Below are 19,975 nucleotides of genomic sequence, written 5' to 3'. Positions count from 1 at the left end.
ACCATTCACCAACGTTTATAATTTGTAATACATTGGCTAAAACATTTAACAGAAAGTCAGCATTTTATGGTTCAAGTACAAAAACATGTTTATTTACGCGTATATACAAACTAATATGAAATAAGGCACCACCTTTTAGACGGAAAAATCCAATAGATATATATTATATAGATTTACTTCAACATAAAATGTACAATAACAAGTATAATATTAATACATATAACAAAAGATAAACATGTATGAATTAATATAGCCATGTCAATCAACATTATTTGTCAAAAATAACACACAAAAAAGTTTAAAAATTCTCTTACTTCCAATGTGGCCATTGTAATGTAGTGCTGTATGACATATGAAGATATCACATTAGAAATCACAATAAATCCAAATTGAATCTAAAGGTATTTTGATGAAAGAAATATTTGATAATCACAGATATAATGATACTTATTAAAGATGGAGTATTATCTTTAACCGAGATCAAACTGTGAACAACAAAATTGACAGGAGGTGACACACTAATTGCAAGTAATTACTGGCCATTTGATCGTAACTAAAAGACTATCACACCTTTATTTATCAGTTTCAACTGAGAAACTCATGTCGTTATGAAAGGAACTATTCTGAAATACCCAAAACGTACCCTATACTACTTGCGCATGCGCTTTCGTGCACCCAAAACGTACCCTATACTACTAATTTCGCATGCGCTTTCGTGCAGGCAAAACTAATTAGTATTATAGTGTACGTCTGGCCTGCACGAAAGCGCATCTCTAAGGATTTTTCGGTAATTCAAGAGCCATAATTCAAAAGTGCCTAAGCCGATTTAGCTAGTTATCGAACTTGGCCGAGGTCTTATGGTATGACACATTTTGTTAAAGTTTGGTGAAGATCGGGTAAGAAATGTTTGACATAGAGTGCGGACAAGCTTTGTGACAGACAGGCACACAGGCACACAGACAGGAGTAAATCAATAAGTCTCCCACACCATAGCACTCAAATCTTATATAAGTAGCACGTATTATTTATGGGAGCCTACGGAGGTATGGTGTACCCAAAGGAGCAGTTTTATACCCTTACTTATTTGTTTTGCTATGGTGCTTACCATATATTATATATTTTAGCTTCTTCTGCCAGACGACTTTTACCAGGTGATGACGTCACGACCCGGAAGTACAATACCCGAGGTTATTTTGTCTTCACTCGCCTGGATGTGATTTTCCCAGCGCAGAGCTAGTTAATCTAAGTTTAACACAGTGCAAATTTCCAGAAAAATTTAAGACAGCCAAAATAACACCAATTTATAAAAAGCATTCAAAATCTGACAAATCTAACTATATACCAATATCAATACTTTCAATACTTTCAATATTATCAAAGCTTATTGAAAGGCATGTGCCAAATCCAATAAAGGATTTCTTAGAAACTTATCATCTTCTGTATTCCAAACAATCAGGCTTTCGAGCAAATCACTCCTGTGAAACTGCACTTACAAATAATATTGATGATTAGATTAATGCCATAAATAATGACTCTTTTGTTGGCACTATATTTCTAGATCTAACCAAAGCGTTTGACCTTGTAAACCACTCTTTGTTAATAGAAAAATTAAACCTGTATAAGTTGGGTGAAACCCCCGTTATATGGTTATCGTCGTATTTAAATAACTGCTCTCAACAAGTGTGTGTATCTGGACAGCTTTCTTCTCCAAAGAAAATTCTGCGGGGGTCCCACAAGGCTCTTTTCTTGGTCCTATATTTTTAAACTATATATCAATGACCTTCCTTTACACACAGATAAATCAACCGTTGACATGTTTGCTGATGATGCAACGAAGTCAGCATATGGTAAAAGTGTGACTGAAGTGCACAACAGCCTGCAATCTACGATGACAAAGTCCATGAATGGTGCAAAGAAAACTAAATGCTTCCAAGTATATCTAAAACTAAAGCTATGTATATCACAGCTTATCATAACAACAATAAAACTACAGATGCTTTTGAGAAAAGCGCATGTCTCCGACAACTGCCTAATCATCTAAATAGTAAGTCAGTCTTTATATACTGTTTACTTAGAGCACATGCGCATGCGCTTTTTTGACACTAAAAGGACACACATACTACTTTTTAAAGTAGTATACCGTAGATACCCATGTGTAATGCGCAGTTTTTGACCCCCGGGAGCACCCCCGAATCGTTGGTGCGCATTATACACAGGTATAGACCATTTTCCAACTTCAAAACAAGTTTATATTCCAATTTCGCCATTTTGGTCAAGTGAAACTACTCTCCGTGCTGTCACCGCTAAAATCTAAGATAGCCGTTACGTTCTGTAAAAGATCGAGTTGTTTATTTTTCTTTCAAACAAAATTAATTTCGTATAAATTTTAAGGTATTTTGATGAAAGAAATATTTAATAATCACAAATATAATGATACTAATTAAAGATGGAGTATTATCTTTAATTGAGATCAAACTGTAAACAACAAAATTGACAGGAGGTGACACACTAATTGCCGGTAATTACTTGCTATTTGATCGTAACAAAAAGACTATCACACCTTTTGTTATTAGTTTGAATTCAGAAGTTCATGTCATTTTGAATGATACCGTTCCGAAATACCCAAAACGTACCCAATATTACTTGCGCATGCGCTTTCGTGCACCCAAATCGTATCCTATACTACTAATTTCGCATGCGCTTTCGTGCAGGCAAAACGTATCCTATACTACTTGTATAGGGTACGTTTCGCCTTCACGAAAGCGCATGTGCTCTGAGGATTTTTCTGTTATTCAAGGGCCATTATTCCAAAGTGACTGGGCCGATTTGGCTAGTTATCGAACTTGGCCGACGTCTTACGGTCAGACACATTTTGTTCAAGTTTAGTGAAGATCGGATGAGAAATGTTCGACTTATAGTGCGGACAAACTTTGTGACAGACGAAACACAGACACCCAGACAGGAGTAAATCAATATGTCTCCAACACTACTGTATGGTGGGAGACAAAATTAAAAATCACATCGATTCTAATATCTAATAGCATACAAATGCAGGTTCAGCCCCTATCATATTCATGACATAACAAGCTGTTAGGAGTACATGCTGATGAACATCTGAACTGGACGATCCAAGTTGAACAAACTATGAAAAAATGCAATTCCAATTTATCTTCTTTTACGAATAAAATCTTACCTCAACCTACATTCAAGAAAAACTATGTTTTAATTCTTACATTTTACCCGATCTTAATTAATGTTGTACTGTATGGGGGAACTGTACTGATGAGCTTTACGAAACTGTCTTAAAATTACATAAACGTGTCGCAAGAATCATACTTGACAAAGAATATAATGCTCCACCAGCTGAATTGTTTAAAGATTAAAATGGATGATTTATTCTGAGAGAACAAAGTATAAAAAGGCAATCCTTGTTTATAAATCCATTAAAAATCAATCTACTGAACACCTTGCTTCAAAATTAATTGAAAAACAAACAAGTGATCGCCAACTTAGATCAAATGAAATCGATGAAATCGAAGTACCAAAGCCAAGAATTGAATTCTTTCGTAAATCATTACACTACTCTAAAGCTGTAATTTGGAACATCATTCATAAACATATATATACTCATCAGACACGTTAGAAAAATTCAAAAGATCCTGTGTTCAGTGGCACTTCTCTGATATAAATAATTAGAGTTAAGAATATAATACCTACCAGTACATATACTACTAGATGCTCATTGTACATAGCAAAATTATTAGTATAAAAAACTTGAAAGGAGAACATTATGATATGGAAAGATATGGAATGATATTTAGGTAAATATTACACAATGCCTGCTGACTGTTACAATTTACTCACTGACACTCCCATTGTGCTTACTGGTATAGTAATCCAATAGTATTTGCCAAATGAAATTATGATATAGACATCAGGGTCTAAGCAGCAAAGAAGTTGTAACTTTCAGCACGCATGGTATCATTGTCAGCAAGCATGGTATCATTGTCAACAAGCGTGGTATCATTGTCAACAAGCGTGTTAAAGGTGCCAGCATACATGATTACTATACCAGTAAGCACAATGGGAGTGTCAGTGAGTAAATTGTAACAGTCAGCAGGCATTGTGTAATATTTACCTAAATATCATTCCAGATCTTTCCATATCATAATGTTCTCCTTTCAAGTTTGTTATACCTGTTTATGGTTTATTACATGTATGTTTGACGTTCTGTAGAAATCTATTCGTAGTATACAGTGGAACATATTGTTAATCGGTTTTGAAAAATGTATATAATGCCGTATATGTTATCCACTTTAAACAATGTCGCTACTTACTTACTTACTTAAATTTCATACTTCAATCTTCACATTTCAAACTTCAGGGTTCACACTTTAGACTTCAGACTTCCTATTTCATACTTCAAACTTTACACTTCTGACTTCATACTTCACATTTTATACTTCAAATTTTACATTTCAAACTTTAGATTTGCATGTGTTTCAACTGACTTCATGCGGTTTTTGAGCGTTTTTTTTTTTCGTTGTTTAAAACAAGATTGGACATAATAAAGTATAGTGATTATGGCAGAGTTACTTTTGGCTCCAGAGGCATATTTTGAATAAATAAAATAGAGTATAAAATAAAGACAAGAAGATTTTAAAAAGATTTTCCTTTATGAGTCCGTTTAAAAGTACTGTTCCGCGGATTGAATCAATTTTTAATTTTGGCATAATTTGAATACCACTAATAATCTAATAAAGATTTTTTGAAAATATTTTTCCTTTCGTTTACCATGGCAACCAGACTTCCGCACTGAATGAAATTATTTTAGCAATTTTCATGTGCGTCACCCATGGATCATTCCCGTGTGATTCTTCAAAAAATATTCCAATAATTTTTCTCAATAAGATTTCAACGGACGGACAACAGACGTTGAATTACCCCTTAATTTTCGAATATCAACAAGCCATATAATCTAAACTCAGGAAGTCGTTTATTTTCCTAGAACATTTAAAATGTGCACAATCAAGAATACTTAACATTCAAATAAAAAATGGCGCACAATAAGCAGATGACGTCAAATCACGTGATGTTTAGTCTATGAAGTGCAAAGTGCGAAGTCTGAAGTCTTAAGTGTGAAGAATAAAGTGTGGACTGTGAAGTGTGAAGTGTGAATTATGAAGTCATAAGTATGAAGTCTGAAATATGAAGTCTAAAGTATAAAATATTTAGTCTGAAGTGTGAAGTACGAAGTGTCACCACCGGTCGTGCGTACTTATTAGTGTACTTCGGTTCCATTGTTATCCGTAAAAGTTTGCATAGTTGGTAATTTTATTAGTATGCTCGTTATCTTTCTCATGTAAGCTTAAAATGTATTTGTCCTAGGGCTCGTGCTAACATGGTAATGCATTTTCTCTCAGTTTCAAACAATTATGTATGATAACGGTTTTTTTTACGTTATCAGTGCCATTTTCTATATGATCAAAATAAAAAATTAGGGTAATATTATTAGCAGAATATCAAAAAATATACGTAGTAACTTATTTATCTTAAAGTTTTAAGTAACCATTGCAACGGAGGTGTTTAAAGTACCTTTTATCTTGCTTTTTATCAGAATGTCTTAGAAAAATATCAAATAAATTTACCTTTCCTGTTTAATTTAGCTGCAAACCATTTTATTCCTAAATTAAGTAATATGTTCGTTTTATTTGCATCTACTTAAACAAATATTAAAGCTTAAAATACTTACAGCAGTAATTTTATTCTCATAGATATAGTTGAAATACAGAAAAAAAAGCTGATACTGTGTTCCTTAATTAGACTAGTGTTAATGTCTTTGAAATTTAAATTTAGATATAAAGATCACGGGGCTCGTGTCCATGATAACATTATATTAATTCAAAATCACCATATTCTATAGAAATATGATCCATTGTAGAGTACAGTTTTTGTATATAAGTGCTAAATTGTCAATCGAAAGGGAAACGAGGTGCTACAAATCAAACTGCCCAAATTTTATTTGAAAATGACGGAAATAGATAACCTTGCACCCAACTATTTTCCCAGTAATATCAGTTACTATCATCCATTGACTAACATTCCGCATAACATTTCAATAAAAGTTCGTAAAAGCCGCAATATGTTGAACACTATTCAAAGCGAAAGACTAATAAAGTATTTTGGCAAACAATAGCTGTTTAGAAATAGTTCATATTATAGGCATAGGAAATAGAGATCAATATAATTGCACCTTTACTAATCCTACCAGGTGTTCTGTATTACAAAAGTGGATCTATTGTGACATTTTGATACAAGCAAAACTGTATTATCTGCACTACTATTTACCTACTGGTACTTCGTTTTATTATTGGCTTGTTAAAAGTTAATTTTTTACCATATGTAAGTTGACAGAATCATAGGAACCATGTCTTGAGGGTAAATCAAACACAAATGAATAAATCCTTAATGATTTTTTTGTGCAAAAAAGTATGATATTGTGTCTTAAACAGTTTTCATTTTCCACTCAATTGTGTAATTGCAAGGGAAGTAAACTAATAGATCTCTACTTATAAGTACTAGCCCAAGGCAAGAGTTGTCATTCTTTGTGGATCACAACTTTAAATTAAAAAATAAAACTTCTGTTATTGATATTAACAAAACTATCATAAACTTCACATTTGTGAAATCATTTTTGGTTATTTCAAGCACTTGGAAATTAATTTCTAGACTTTATTTAATGTAATTCTATCACTGAAAATTTTAAGGCCTATCTCTACATATTAAAAAAAGCCCTATCTGATGACAGCGCGCTCGACTATTAGAGAAATTGATAGAACTTTAGGGTCAAAATATTAACAGATATATTTAGACAAAACAATGAAAATAGATAAGACAAACGATGTACCTGTATATGTGTATTCGGATAAGCTAAATTAATGAAAAAAAAATCGACAGCAGCTACATGCAATTGCTTTTTAGTCATCGGCTTAATTAATTAGAAATCGGCAGCAGCTACATGTAATTGATTTTTAGTCATCGGCTTAATTAATTAGAAATCGACAGCAGCTACATGCAATTACTTTTTAGTCACCGGCTTAATTAATTAGAAATCGGCAGCAGCTACATGTAATTGATTTTTAGTCATCGGCTTAATTAATTAGAAATCGGCAGCAGCTACATGCAATTGGTTTTTAGTCATCGGCTAAATTAATTAGAAATCGACAGCAGCTACATGCAATTGCTTTTTAGTCATCGGCTTAATTAATTAGAAATCGACAGCAGCTACATGCAATTGATTTTTAGTCATCGGCTTAATTGATTAAATATCAGCAGAAACTACATGAAATAGAAATTTTAGTCATCGACTCCACCGATTAAAACCAAACACAAAAATCAGCAGCAGTTACATGTAATTAAAATTTTAGTCATCGGCTTGGCAGAAGAATCTTATAATTATAACTTTTATCGTCGTCTTCATTATGAACATCAGCAGTAGCTACATGTAATTGAAAGTTTAGTCTTTGGCTTCATTGATTAAAAAAAATCAGCAGCAGCTTCATGTAACTGAAATTTTAGTCACCAGATTCATTTATTTAAAAAAAAATCAGGAAAAGCAACATGTAATTTAATTTTAAGTCATTTGCTTCATTGATTTAAAAACAATCAGCAGTAGCCACATGTAACTGAAATTTTAGTCAACGGCCACAATGATTAAAAGTATACACTGAAACTTCATGTAACTGAAATTTAGTCATCGTCTTCATCATTAATTGAAAAATCAGTAACAACTCTATTTTTAACTGAAATTTTAGTAATCGGCTTTATTGATTAAACAATCGACACTAGCTTCAAATAATTGAAATTTTAGTCATCGGCTTCATTGACCTAAAAAATCATCAGCATCTACATTTCAGTTCTCGGCTTCATTGATTAAAAATATCAGAAGCAAATATGTGGAATTGAAATTTTAGTCATCGGCTTCATTGACTAATAAGAGCAGCAACAACTACATGTAACTGAAATTTTCGTCATAGTCTCCATTGACTGAAAAAAAAATCAGCAATAGCTTTATGTAATTGAAATTTTAGTCATCGTCTTCATTGGAAAATCAGCAGCAGCTTCTTATAATAAGCAAATGATTATGTGCATATTAGCAATGAATACAATTTGTCACAGTTGCTTTGTAACAAAAGGGTCATGATGACCCTGGATCGCTCACCTGAGTTATATGAGCTACATGTTTCAAATGTCAAATTGATGCTAAAATATTAGGAAAGTAGGTCAGTAGGTCATATTCAAGGACACTGAAAGTCAGTTTTAAGATCGTAGTGCAAAACTGTACATGTCATCCAAATTTCAAGGTTGTACCATACAAAACAAGAAAGTAGGTCAGTAGGTTAAGGTCACAGTCAGGTGACCACTTATCATTTCAGGTCATCAAGTAATTATAATCAAACAGTCAACGAAATATGATCTGATATTTTTAAGTATTTTTTCCAATATAACTCATATATGAAGTGACCCCAGGGTGGGGCCTCTTTTAACCCCAGAGACAAAATTTGAACAATCTTGTTAGAGATTGACTAGGTATTGATACATACCAAATATCAAAAGCCTAAGCATTGAACTTTCAGACAATATTTCTTTTTAGACCTTCCTATATAAGTCTATATAAAAACTTGGACCCCTAGTGCAAAGCCTCTTTTCATCCCAGGGGCATGATTTGAACAATTTTGGTAGAGGATCACTAGGCAATGCAACATACCAAATATCAAAAGTCCATGCCTTGTTGAGTTTGAAATTTTAGTCATCGGCTTCATTTATCAAAACATCAGCAGCACCTTGAAGTAACTGAAATTTTATCTATCGGCATCATTGATTAAAAACAATATCGGCAGCTTTATGTTATTGACTTTTTTTCCATCGGCTACATTTATCAAAAAGTTATCAGCAGCTTCATATAATTAAAATTTCAGCTGTCGTCTTCATTGATTAAAAACTCTGTCGCAGCTTCATATAATTGAAAGTCTAGTCACAGGCTTCCTTGATTAGAAATATCGGTAGCAGCTACATGCAATTGAATTTTAAGCCATCGGCCTTATTGATTTAAATAATCAGCAGCAACTGCATGTATTAGAAATTTTAATCATCGGCTTCATTGATTAAAATATCAGCACCAACTACATACAATTGAATTTTGAGTCATCGGATTCATCGATTAGAAAAAATCAGGCGCAACTCTCAATGTAATTGAAATTTTAGTCATTGGCTTTACTGATTAAAAAATCAGCACCAGCTTTAATTAACTGAAATTTTTGTCATCTATTTTCAGCCTTGGCGGCCCCTATATGCAACTAAGCAGAAACATTTAAATATTTCGGAAGAAGACTACGCAAGGAATATCCAGGACAAGTTCCATCAACTTCCACCAAATAGTTTCAGAGGAGATATTGTTTAAAATATGAGACAGACGGACGCCGGGCGGAAGGACGGTGAACGCTCAAAACAGCTCACCCCGAGCACTTTGTGCTCAGGTGAGCTTTCAAGGCAGCAACAGCTTCATGTAATTGAAATTTAAATCATTGGCTTCACTGATTAAAACCAGAAGCAGCAGCTACATGTATTTGAAATTTTAGTCATCGGCTTCAATGATTAAAAAAATCAGCAGCTACATGTAACTGAAATTTTAGTCATCGACTTCAATGATAAAAAATCTGCAGCAACTACATGTAATATTGAAATTTTATTCATCGGCTTCATTGATTAAAAATTCGGCAGCAGCTATATGTAATTGAAATTTTAGCCATTGGTTTTTATTGATTAAAAAAATCTGCAGCAACTACAGATACATGCAATAGAAATTTTAGCCATTGGTTTCATTGATTAAAAAATCCGCAGCAACTACAGGTACATGTAACAGAAATTTTAGCCATTGGTTTCATTGATTAAAAAATCCGCAGCAACTACAGGTACATGTAATAGAAATTTTAGCCACTGGTTTCATTAATTAAAAAAATCGGCAGCAGCTACATATGATTGAAGGTTTTGGTCATCGGCTTCGATGATTAAAAAATCAACAGAAACAATATGCAACTGCAAGTTTAGTCATCGGCTTAATTGACTGAAAAATCAGCAGCATCTACATGTAATGCAATGATTTTTTAAAAAATCAGCAGCAGCTTCATGCAATTGAAAGTTTCTTAATGGTGTCCCGTGGTAACTATAGACTTTAATATAGATCTTTTAATTTGGGACACAACATAATTATTTCTCAGTATTCAATATGAGGAGTGTAGAAAAAGTCGAAAAATACTTGGAATCATCAACAGTGTGTATTAGAAAAAAAAACTACACTCAAACTGTAATTAAGTCGCGAATAATACGTCCCAATTCTTGAAATTGGTGGGCTTGTCATAGAAACAAATGTTTATAGGTTGTCTTTAAATATCTGTTCAATCATCTTTATTATTTGGTAAGAATTTTTCATGATGAATGTATGTTGTTGTTTTTTCAAAAGTACTTTACCTCATGCCACTTATGCATGACGTAAGATAATTGTTTTACTTTCATCTGAAAGGTTATTTACATTGATAAGTGAGATGTTACTGAAACAGTGCCAAGCGCCTGTGATAACTTTAACTATTCCAAAAGGTTGTTCCACTCTGTGGCCCTTAAATTGACAAAAATGAAATAAAACATAACTGTTTACCTTCTGATGCCCTCTGCTTTTCCAGCTCATCCATCCTTTTGTGTGTTGATTTAAAATCTTCTTTTAGTTTGTGAACATCTTTTAATACTGTGTGAACACCTCCTTTCACTTCGATAACCTCGTCTTTCATTTCGTGAATATCTTTCGTTACGTCGGCAACACCTTTCTTTATATCCTGCACTTCAATTTCTAATCTTTCCTCCATTTTTTGCATCTTCTCTATTTGTTTTTCTATTTCTTTTTCTGCTTCGGGATCAAGAGGACCAGTTTTGTAATCATTAATGATTTGTTGTAGGCCCTGAACAGGATTTTGAACTAAGCCGTTCAGTCTGTGCAAAGCCTGCAGAATAAAATATTTTTCAGGCTCATAACTTTAATAGTAGTATTATAGTGCCGACTTATATTAATAAATTATGCTATTTAATTGTTGTTTTCTTTCGTTGCGTTAATATATATTTCACGACAACAAACATTGAATCCATTTAACACGGTTTCATTCTAATTTGCACACTGGTGAAAAATCAGCTTTTATATCGTTTAATAAAGCTGTAATATTTTGTACATATAAGGTTTTTAAGAGGTAAGAATCTTGATGGACGCAAAATGCTAGTTAAAACTAGAATTGTGCCCTTTTGACACGGATGCCCCAACATCCTCTAAACAGCAAACAATTTAGTACAGACCATTTTCACATGAAGGATGGTCGGCTTAAAGTTTGAGCAAACTGAATTTAGACTAGGTTTTGGATCTAAGTAATTTTAAATCTACTCCTTTAAAAAGTGTATGAGAAGTTGAACACACCAAATTTCTTCACTATGACTTATTTCCTGAAATTAAGGAAGGGTCATAATTCTAGACTTAGTATAGAAAAAAGTAGCCAAATCAGAAAGTTCCTTATTTACTGTTATCTTCACATCAATGTCCTTCATCTGTGAAACTTTCAAGTACAGTTGCGTATATCCTTTCAATAGTGTTTGAAGAGTAATCTATAATCTGGTTGGTACATCAAATGTTTGTCAAATTCCCGCCTGTCGGGAATGGTCTTCTGTCTAAAGTCCCGTGTATGCCCGCCGCTCCCCCGGGCGGGCAAAATACTGATAGGTGCATAACTGCAGTTAAAATAGCCACTGCACATCAAGCTTATTCATGTGTGAAAGTTTGAATTAGATCAGGCCAACTTAGATACACAAGACATTTTTATCAAATTCAGCTAATAGTGTGGGAACAGTTGGAAACACAAGGTTTTTTCTCTATATTTTTTATATAGCAAAACTTCCAAAGTGCCTAAACTGAGGTAAAATCAGTCACTTCAAAAGTTCCTCCCTTTATTGTCATCTGCATATGAAGCTTTTTCATTTGTGAAAGTTTTGATTAAATTAGGAATACAGTGTAGGAGAAGGCTGACTCACAAGACTTCTGGACGTCCGAATCTACGGACAGTAGGAGCGATATATGCTCCGCCACTACACGAATGTGGCGACAAGGCGGGAAACTAAATATACAACAGTTGTTATTAAATGCGGTAAAATTAATAAAATCGGTTTAATTTATGAATGATTTTGTCGGTGATTTAAATTTACTCCTCCATTTGTAATGCCATAGAAAACAATGTTTTAAGTAAGATATAAACCTAAAACGATCCCATATCTAAAATACTGGACACGCGCTTCGGACAGTCCAATATTTTACATATTGGATCGTTTTCGCCTTAATCCTATACAATCCTATACATAATTGTATCACACATGCATTCACAAAGCACAGTATACTTTCAATCAAAATTTTAAATATTTGTAATGTATCTGATAATCACGAATCTGGAGTGACACAGTCATAATTTAATTTTTTATTATCTTTTCTTTAAGGATCAATAAAAGCATTTGGCAAGGGTACACAGTTTTGAGAGAAAAAAAATTGCTTGCTGATTGTTGAATTGTATATCATTCTTTCAATAACGTGTCTGGCTTTTATTGTTATCAACTTAAATGGTGGCTTTAGCGGGCGTTATTAATACCTTTTTCTTAAGTGGTTATCACATTTGTTTCACTTCTTAGTATGACGCAGTTGGTGCTTTTATATGCATTGTCATGGAATCGGCACATTTTACAAATAAATACCAAAAGATTTATAGTACTATAAGTATAGTCTAGGCTGTTGAGAGACACGAAATTATATAACTGTGACACTCTAATGTGAATTCAATGTAAAGTGCTACTTGATTTTACAACACTTTTCTCATTATTCTTGTACCTGTACGTGTATATTCTTCCTTCATTTCGATAAGCGGTTTAGACGTCAAAGTTATAAACATTGAAAATTATTCAACTGTCTTCGTGCATCGTAGTCTAGTGGTTAAGCCATTCGTCTCGGGAACATGAGATCGAAGGTTCGAGCCCAAAAGGGAACCGTCCCGATGTGGTCGGTTGGTGAGCCGCCGGTAAATTATAGAATGAGAATGTTTAAATCATTTAGCAGTAGATGTCTTAAATTATGAAAAACATACCCCTTCGATATCAGCCCATTTAGCTGAAAAATCTGTTTCCTGGATTCCTGTCGTCGAAGATATATGCGCCAGCTGAAAGAATTAAATTCTATTTAATGTGAAAGCTACGTATTCAGAGACTGAGTGAAAAGTTTAATATACAGAAAGATAATAAAAATGTGAAACCGTTAAGTGCGAATGTAACGAAGGTAAAGCTGTTTTAACATTCATTTGCACTGGACATGTGAACGTGGATAGATAAATAACATAAAATTTAAATTCTTTAGCAACAATATGTGAGCACTGTAAGTCAGTTGACGCAATTGTGAACAATAAAGTTTAGCTGGATAACTACTATTAGCACACTTTTACTGTGTGTCACAGACTTAAGTCTATAAAATATCAAAGATGTAATTATGTTGTTTGAAGTGTGACCATTAAAGTACAGACGGACACCTGCTAATTACTGCATTCGTGTACTTTTGTATCAAAGACTAATTTCTATAAAATGTTAGTAATGTAAATCAATTGTTTAAAATGTGAGCATTGTTCAGTATAATCGGATAACTATAATTTGCAGCAAAAATATCAGTATCTAAACATAGCTCGAGAATATATGACAGGTGTGTCCTGGAACTAGAAAGTATATGGAACGCCGCTGCTGTCAATTGTCGGGACATTTCATGTTATCATGTCAGATCGTGGTGTTAACTTGTCAAGACAGTGTCTTATTATGTTGAAACACTATGTTACCAAAGTGCGGTGTTAACTTACTAGTATCAAAACGGTGTCTTATTCTGTTAACTAGTCTTGTTATCTTCTCAATGTGTAGTATTAACTTGTTAGACCCTGTTTCATTTTGTTAACAAGCCATGTTATCCTGGTAAAGTGTGATGTTACCCTGTCCAATTAGTGTCCTATGATGTCAAAAAGCTATGATATCATGTCAAAGTACAGTGTGGTCCTGTCTACAGTGCGTGCTATTATGTTAAAAAGCTAGACAAAGCCAAATGATACTTTAAAAAGATAACATGGTTTTTTCGGCATAATAAGACACTGTTTTGACAAGTTAACATAACACTTTGACATGATAACATAGCATTTAAACATAATAAGACACTGTTCTGACAAGATAACGCCAAATTTTGACAAGATACTTTTGCCTTGTAACATAATATAACACTTTGTAGACAAAATCGAATGATACTTTGACATGATAACATAGCTTTTTAACATAATAGCACGCTCAGTAGAGAAGATTACATGACATTTCAACAAGATAACATAGCGTTTAAAATCACAAAGTGATTTACAAGATAATCTTTCGACAAGTTAACACCAAAATTTGATAAGATAGCATGGCTAGTTTACATAATAAGAGACTGTTTTGACAAGTTAACACCACACTTTGACATAATAAGACACTGTTTTGACAAGTTAACACCACACTTTGACATAATAGCATACTTTTAAATAATAAGACACTGTTTTGATACATTAACACAAATTAACATCGCTCTCTGACATGATTACATGTAATTTCCCGGCATAAGACAGCTGCGGCGTTCCATAATAGTAGGTCACTGATACTAGTTGTAGGTGCAGATGGGAATATTTGGCTCGAGGGTAACTGTTTAGGCGGTAAAAAGGCTCCTGCCTAGAAGTATTTCTTATTTAAGGAGGTAGGTTACCTTGTTACAAGGGTAAATTCAAATTAGTTGAACCGCAGCATCTTTTTGTATTTCGTGTAATATGAAGTTTTAACTGCTAATATCTCAGTTTCGTTTGTCTCTGTCCCTTCAAGTTCATTTTTTATCCAGGTTTGAAGAACATGACCCTCCAAAGGTATTTCATATTGGAAGAAGAAGGAAAGTACGGATATTTAACACCTTTCAGTGTATTTTAGTTTCATTGATATCCGTAGAAGTCAGCATAATCTATAATTTTACTAGTATGCACGTTAGCTTTCTAATATAAGCTTAAAATGTATATGTCGCGGGGCTCGTGTTTCCATGGTAACGCATTTTCTCTCATTTTTAAACAACCATGTATAAAAATAGGGGTTTTCGACGGCTTCAGTGCCATTCTGTTAATGACCAACATGGAATATTTGGGTAATACTATTAGCAAAATACCAAGCACTATACATGGTACCCTATTTTTCTTAAAGTTTAAAGTAACCATGGCAACAGAGATGTTTAAAATGGCTTATATCTTGCTTTTTGTCGTAATTTCTTATAAAATAATATTGAATAAGATTATCTTTCTAGTTGATGTAGCTTTAAAACATATTATTTCTAACGTAAGTTATATTTCGTGTTATCTGCATTTATTCAAACAAATTTCTAAGCTTAGAATACTTACAGCAGTACCCCTCGTCTGGCATTTTTCATGGAAAAATCGTTCAGCATGCTACTATTATTCTCATGGATATTATTGAAATGAAAATAAAAAGCCGGAGCTGTGTTTCTTAGATAGACTAGTGTCAACGCTTTTGAATTTTACATTTAGATACATAGGTCACGGGCTTCGTTTTCATGGTAACATCAATTCGATTCAAGAAACCACAATTTTCTACTGGAATTTGAACAATTTTAGATCTTAGTTTTAGTATATAGGTAACAAATTATCAACGGAACCTGTAAAATAGGTGTTACAAATCGAACTGCCAGATTTTTTATTTGAAAATGGCCGTAACAAGTAACCTCTCACCCAGCTATATTCCAAATAACATTGGTTACCATCATCCATTTTCTTACATTCCGCATAACATTTCAATATAACTACATAAAAGAAGCAAAATATTGATTATTATTCAGAGCAAAAGACTCATAAAAAATATTTCAGCAAATAATGGTTATTTGAAAATAGTTTGAATAAAGAAAATGCACAGAATTACGTACGTTCAAGATAAAAGCTATAAATTTTGCGCGGTAACTGACACGTAACGTCATGACGTCAATGACGTCATTTTAAGGCAACATTGTTTTGAAGCGTTTCTGCGGCAATTTATTCATTATTTCTGCATTATTAAACCATAAAGCGTCAGATCGAAGACAGGTCTATGATTTGTTTTCAGAAGAATGAATATACAAACACATTTAGTTTGTCGTAAACGTCGTCGTAAATCGTCACGTTAGCTTCCGGTTGGACATGCGCACATACAAATATAAAGGTAACCTACCTCCTTAAACAAAGCGCGGGAAACCAGCGTCCGTAAACAGGAGAGACGTCATGACGTTTCCAAGACTAATGGCAAAGCTTAGTTCTTGTTTTATCAGTTGCAGAGTAACGTTATGATTTTTTGATAAAATAACGTTTTTTGAATCGAGAAATATGCTATCAGGAAAAAAAAAGGAACTGTCATGCTATTGGATTTTTATTCCGTTTTATGAAATATTATATAAATTACTACATTCCCGGTCGCGGCTGATATCCCGACTAGTGTTCAGTTCTGGGTGTTATGCTTAAATTGGTACTGTTTCCAGCAGTATCGGCCTAGACTGGATGCTGGGGAGGTAAATATGACACCTGCCTTGGGCTCGGCTGGAAATAAGTTGTTTCATCCATTCCAGGTGGAGACTTTCGTCGACTACCCACGTTAAACAAGAAACTTTACCTTTTTTTACATAGGCTAAATCTTCTAGATCTTACATATACAAATTTATGAAGTTCGTAATACGTCATTCATTTACAGCACGAGAGTCATCTTACACCCGGGGTTTAAGATGGCTTTTCCAGCACCGGTAAAAATACCGGAAATCCCCGTCTGGTATGCAAGAAGGTGCAGTGAACTTAACGAAAATAGAATTGTGTCTTTTTTATAACAGGATAATCAGAAAGGAATAAAGTTGAGGAAATTATGGTGGCTGCCATTTTGTTATTTCGTTCGGTCGCAGCGACACAACTATAAACGTCGTTATGGCGCCCCGCCGAATGTCGCCCCGCAAACGTCTCGCCCCACTGAATGTCGTCCCGCGGAACGTCACCTTTTCACCTTCCGGAATGACATTATAGTATTAATTAAATTGGATATAAAATTTAGTTAGATTTAATAGTGATGATATATCTGTTAGTCCCTAATAAATTGTTACCGGAGGAAATGCTCACTCTTAGCACCACTCCCTCACCCAACCCCAACCTTCAATCCTTCAGTGACACTTTTAATTTATAAGATTTTTGTTTGACATATATATAGATAGGGAGCAATATGCGTGCGTGCGGTGAGAGAGAGCAATTTCCTTAAGTAACACTTCGTTGTGAACTGACAATTCAAACATGGTTCGATTTGATTTCCAGTTAAAAAAAAAAGAAGGAAATCAAGCTTTGTATATTCTGCGGTAAACAACGGTTGACGTGCGGACCGGTAAGAGAGCATTATGACGTCAATTATGACGTCAAATTGCCGCATGACGTCCGATACATTATTCCTCTGGTAAATGAAGTCCAGCATAATATTTATCAAAATATGTCAATGAGCATGTCAGAATGAAAACAATCAAGGCCTTTTATGATTTATCGTCTAATTTACCACGATTCATCGTTCAGATGCTTCAGTATTTAACCACTCGGTCTAACGCCCTCGCGGTTCAATTCCTACGCATCTGAACTCTGAACCGTGGTAAATTAGACGATAAACCACTCGAAGGCCTTGATTATTTGTTAAATATATATCATAAATATTCATAACTATTACCACCTCTTATTTCCAACTTAATTAATACAATCATGTCAGTCCGGAAGGCGAAAAGTTCACATTTAGGAATCAAATAGTATTTTCTTTTCCGTGTGCTTAACAAGACCTATATGATTTAATTTAGTTCTTGATGAAATGAAATAATCCCTACTTACTTCATTCCGATACATTCGCAGGCGACATAAATCCGCTTCAAGTGAAGTATCTCCTGGCTGTGGTGTAGCATTCCAGGTAAACTTGGAATTTAAACCAAACTGTTTTAAGCTCCTTAGAAGGCATGTAGCAAGACTAAGATCGAAGTCCGCCGTCGTGGGAGGGGTGCCACTTTGCGGATACAACAAATCAATCTGGACCTTCGTTATTGTTTTGTTTGCTCTAAGGTTGATCACAGTTCTTCTCTCTTGAGCTAGAAGGGCTGTTAGTGCAGTATTTCGGCATTTGTCGTCAATTAAATTCCTAACGATTGTAGTGCCGCAGTCTATGTTAAGCGTTAGCAAGCGGTAGAGATACACTCTGTTGTCTGTTGGTGCTGCTGTAGCCATATTCACAATCTTTACATCTTTATTTCATCGCATAAATCAACTGTTGGTTCAGACCTGTTAGAATACACATAAAAACAAAACAATTACATGTATAAATACATTATAAGATAAAGAAAATAACTTCAAGCTAATAACTCAATACCTGACAAAGTAAGTGTAAAATGGAGGCGAAACACGTTCGACATCAATATCGACCTCAGACAGGAAGTAAAGTTTCCTCAACACGATCCACAGAAATTTAAAAGGTTGTACAGTGAATGTGATATGTTCCGATCTGTTTTTTTTTTTTTTTTTTTTTTTTTTTTTTTTTTTTTTTTTGTTGTTGTTGTTGTTGTTGTTTTTTTAAGAGAGAGAGAGATTTCTACTTCTTTTCGATGGAGATATATCATTGTTCCCAAAAGTTATTTAGGATGAAATATATAATAGACGAAGCCTCGGTCGGATAACAGATTTCCATAAGAGGTCAACTTGCTGTCTGTTAAGACTGGCAAAAATACAAAGTTACGAGGGTGGGATCAAAAGTAATGCAACCAATGGTGTAAAATGACAACTGAAGGTTAGATTAAGGAAATCTTTCAAACCTTCAAAGTAATCTCCTTTGACAGATACACAACGGTTCAATCTTTTAATCCAATCCTTAAAAGCTTTCTGATAGTCTTTTTCAGGTATATCACTAAGGAGGTTAAATATGGCGGCCCCCAACTTTTGGCAGGATGTATATTTTCTGCCTGCAAGCTTTTTCTTGAGACGAGGGAGAAGGAAAAAGGCACAGGGGGCTAGATCCGGAGAATAGGGTGGGTGTTACTCCCTGTTCATTTAAAAACGACGTCACAATCCCAGCCTTGTGATTCGAGGCGTTGTCATGTAACAAATGGATGCCTCGGATACCCGTCTTTTGTCGACGTTTCTGGAAATACTTGAGAAGCTTTTTAAGAAATTTTTTCTTATAAAACTTGGCATTCATTGACTTGCCTTTAGGTACAGGTCCCTGGATGGCAAGACCTTTAGTAGTGAAAAAGTTGGCATACATAATAACCTTTTTCGCACTTGCAATCCTTTTGGCAATCCAAGGCCTTCTGGGTTTTTTGGTGAGCCATACTCGGTTACTAATTTTTCGATGCGGTTCGTAGAAATGTATCAAAGACTCATCACCTGTTACTACATTCATAAATGTTCTTTTATCGTATCTTGGAAACCTTTTCAAAAGCTTGTGCGCCATCTTAACGCGCGTGCGTTTTTGCTTATCAGTGAGCAAATGCGGGACCCACCAAGCACTTTCTTCTTCAATTTCAAAATATTTCGCAGAATGCGCAACACAGATGCTTTTGAAATGCCAACCATGTCCGCAATCTGCTGCGTCAGAAAATACTATTTGATTTTTTCAACAATCCTTGGACTACTTGCAGACTTAGGTCGACCAGTTTTAAGCGCATTTTTGACAGACTCCACGCCTGCACAAAATTTCCTAACCCATCTGCAAACGGTGGAAAAGGACATTTCATTACTACCATAAACAGCACATATGTCAGCATAAATGTCCTTTG

General features: G+C 34.3%; 1 protein-coding gene across 1 annotated transcript in view; it reads right to left on the bottom strand.

Annotated features, from left to right (window-relative positions):
• Positions 1 to 19,975, bottom strand: part of LOC128551643 (uncharacterized) — a gene marked incomplete at its 3' end in the record, with an annotated part of 37,186 nt that overhangs the window by 15,956 nt on the left and 1,255 nt on the right. The window contains exons 2-4 of the mRNA XM_053532543.1: positions 18,045 to 18,485; positions 13,215 to 13,286; positions 10,712 to 11,051 (exon numbers count right to left, since the gene is read on the bottom strand). Coding sequence (XP_053388518.1) covers positions 10,712 to 11,051; positions 13,215 to 13,286; positions 18,045 to 18,431 — 799 coding nt within the window. The remainder of the gene's footprint in view (positions 1 to 10,711; positions 11,052 to 13,214; positions 13,287 to 18,044; positions 18,486 to 19,975) is intronic.

The sequence above is a fragment of the Mercenaria mercenaria genome, unplaced genomic scaffold, assembly GCF_021730395.1.
Source record: "Mercenaria mercenaria strain notata unplaced genomic scaffold, MADL_Memer_1 contig_144, whole genome shotgun sequence".
In the NCBI taxonomy this organism is placed as follows: Eukaryota; Metazoa; Mollusca; class Bivalvia; order Venerida; family Veneridae; genus Mercenaria; species Mercenaria mercenaria.
The sequence above is the reverse complement of the archived record's forward strand: the minus strand, read 5'-3'. Positions and strand labels throughout refer to the sequence as shown.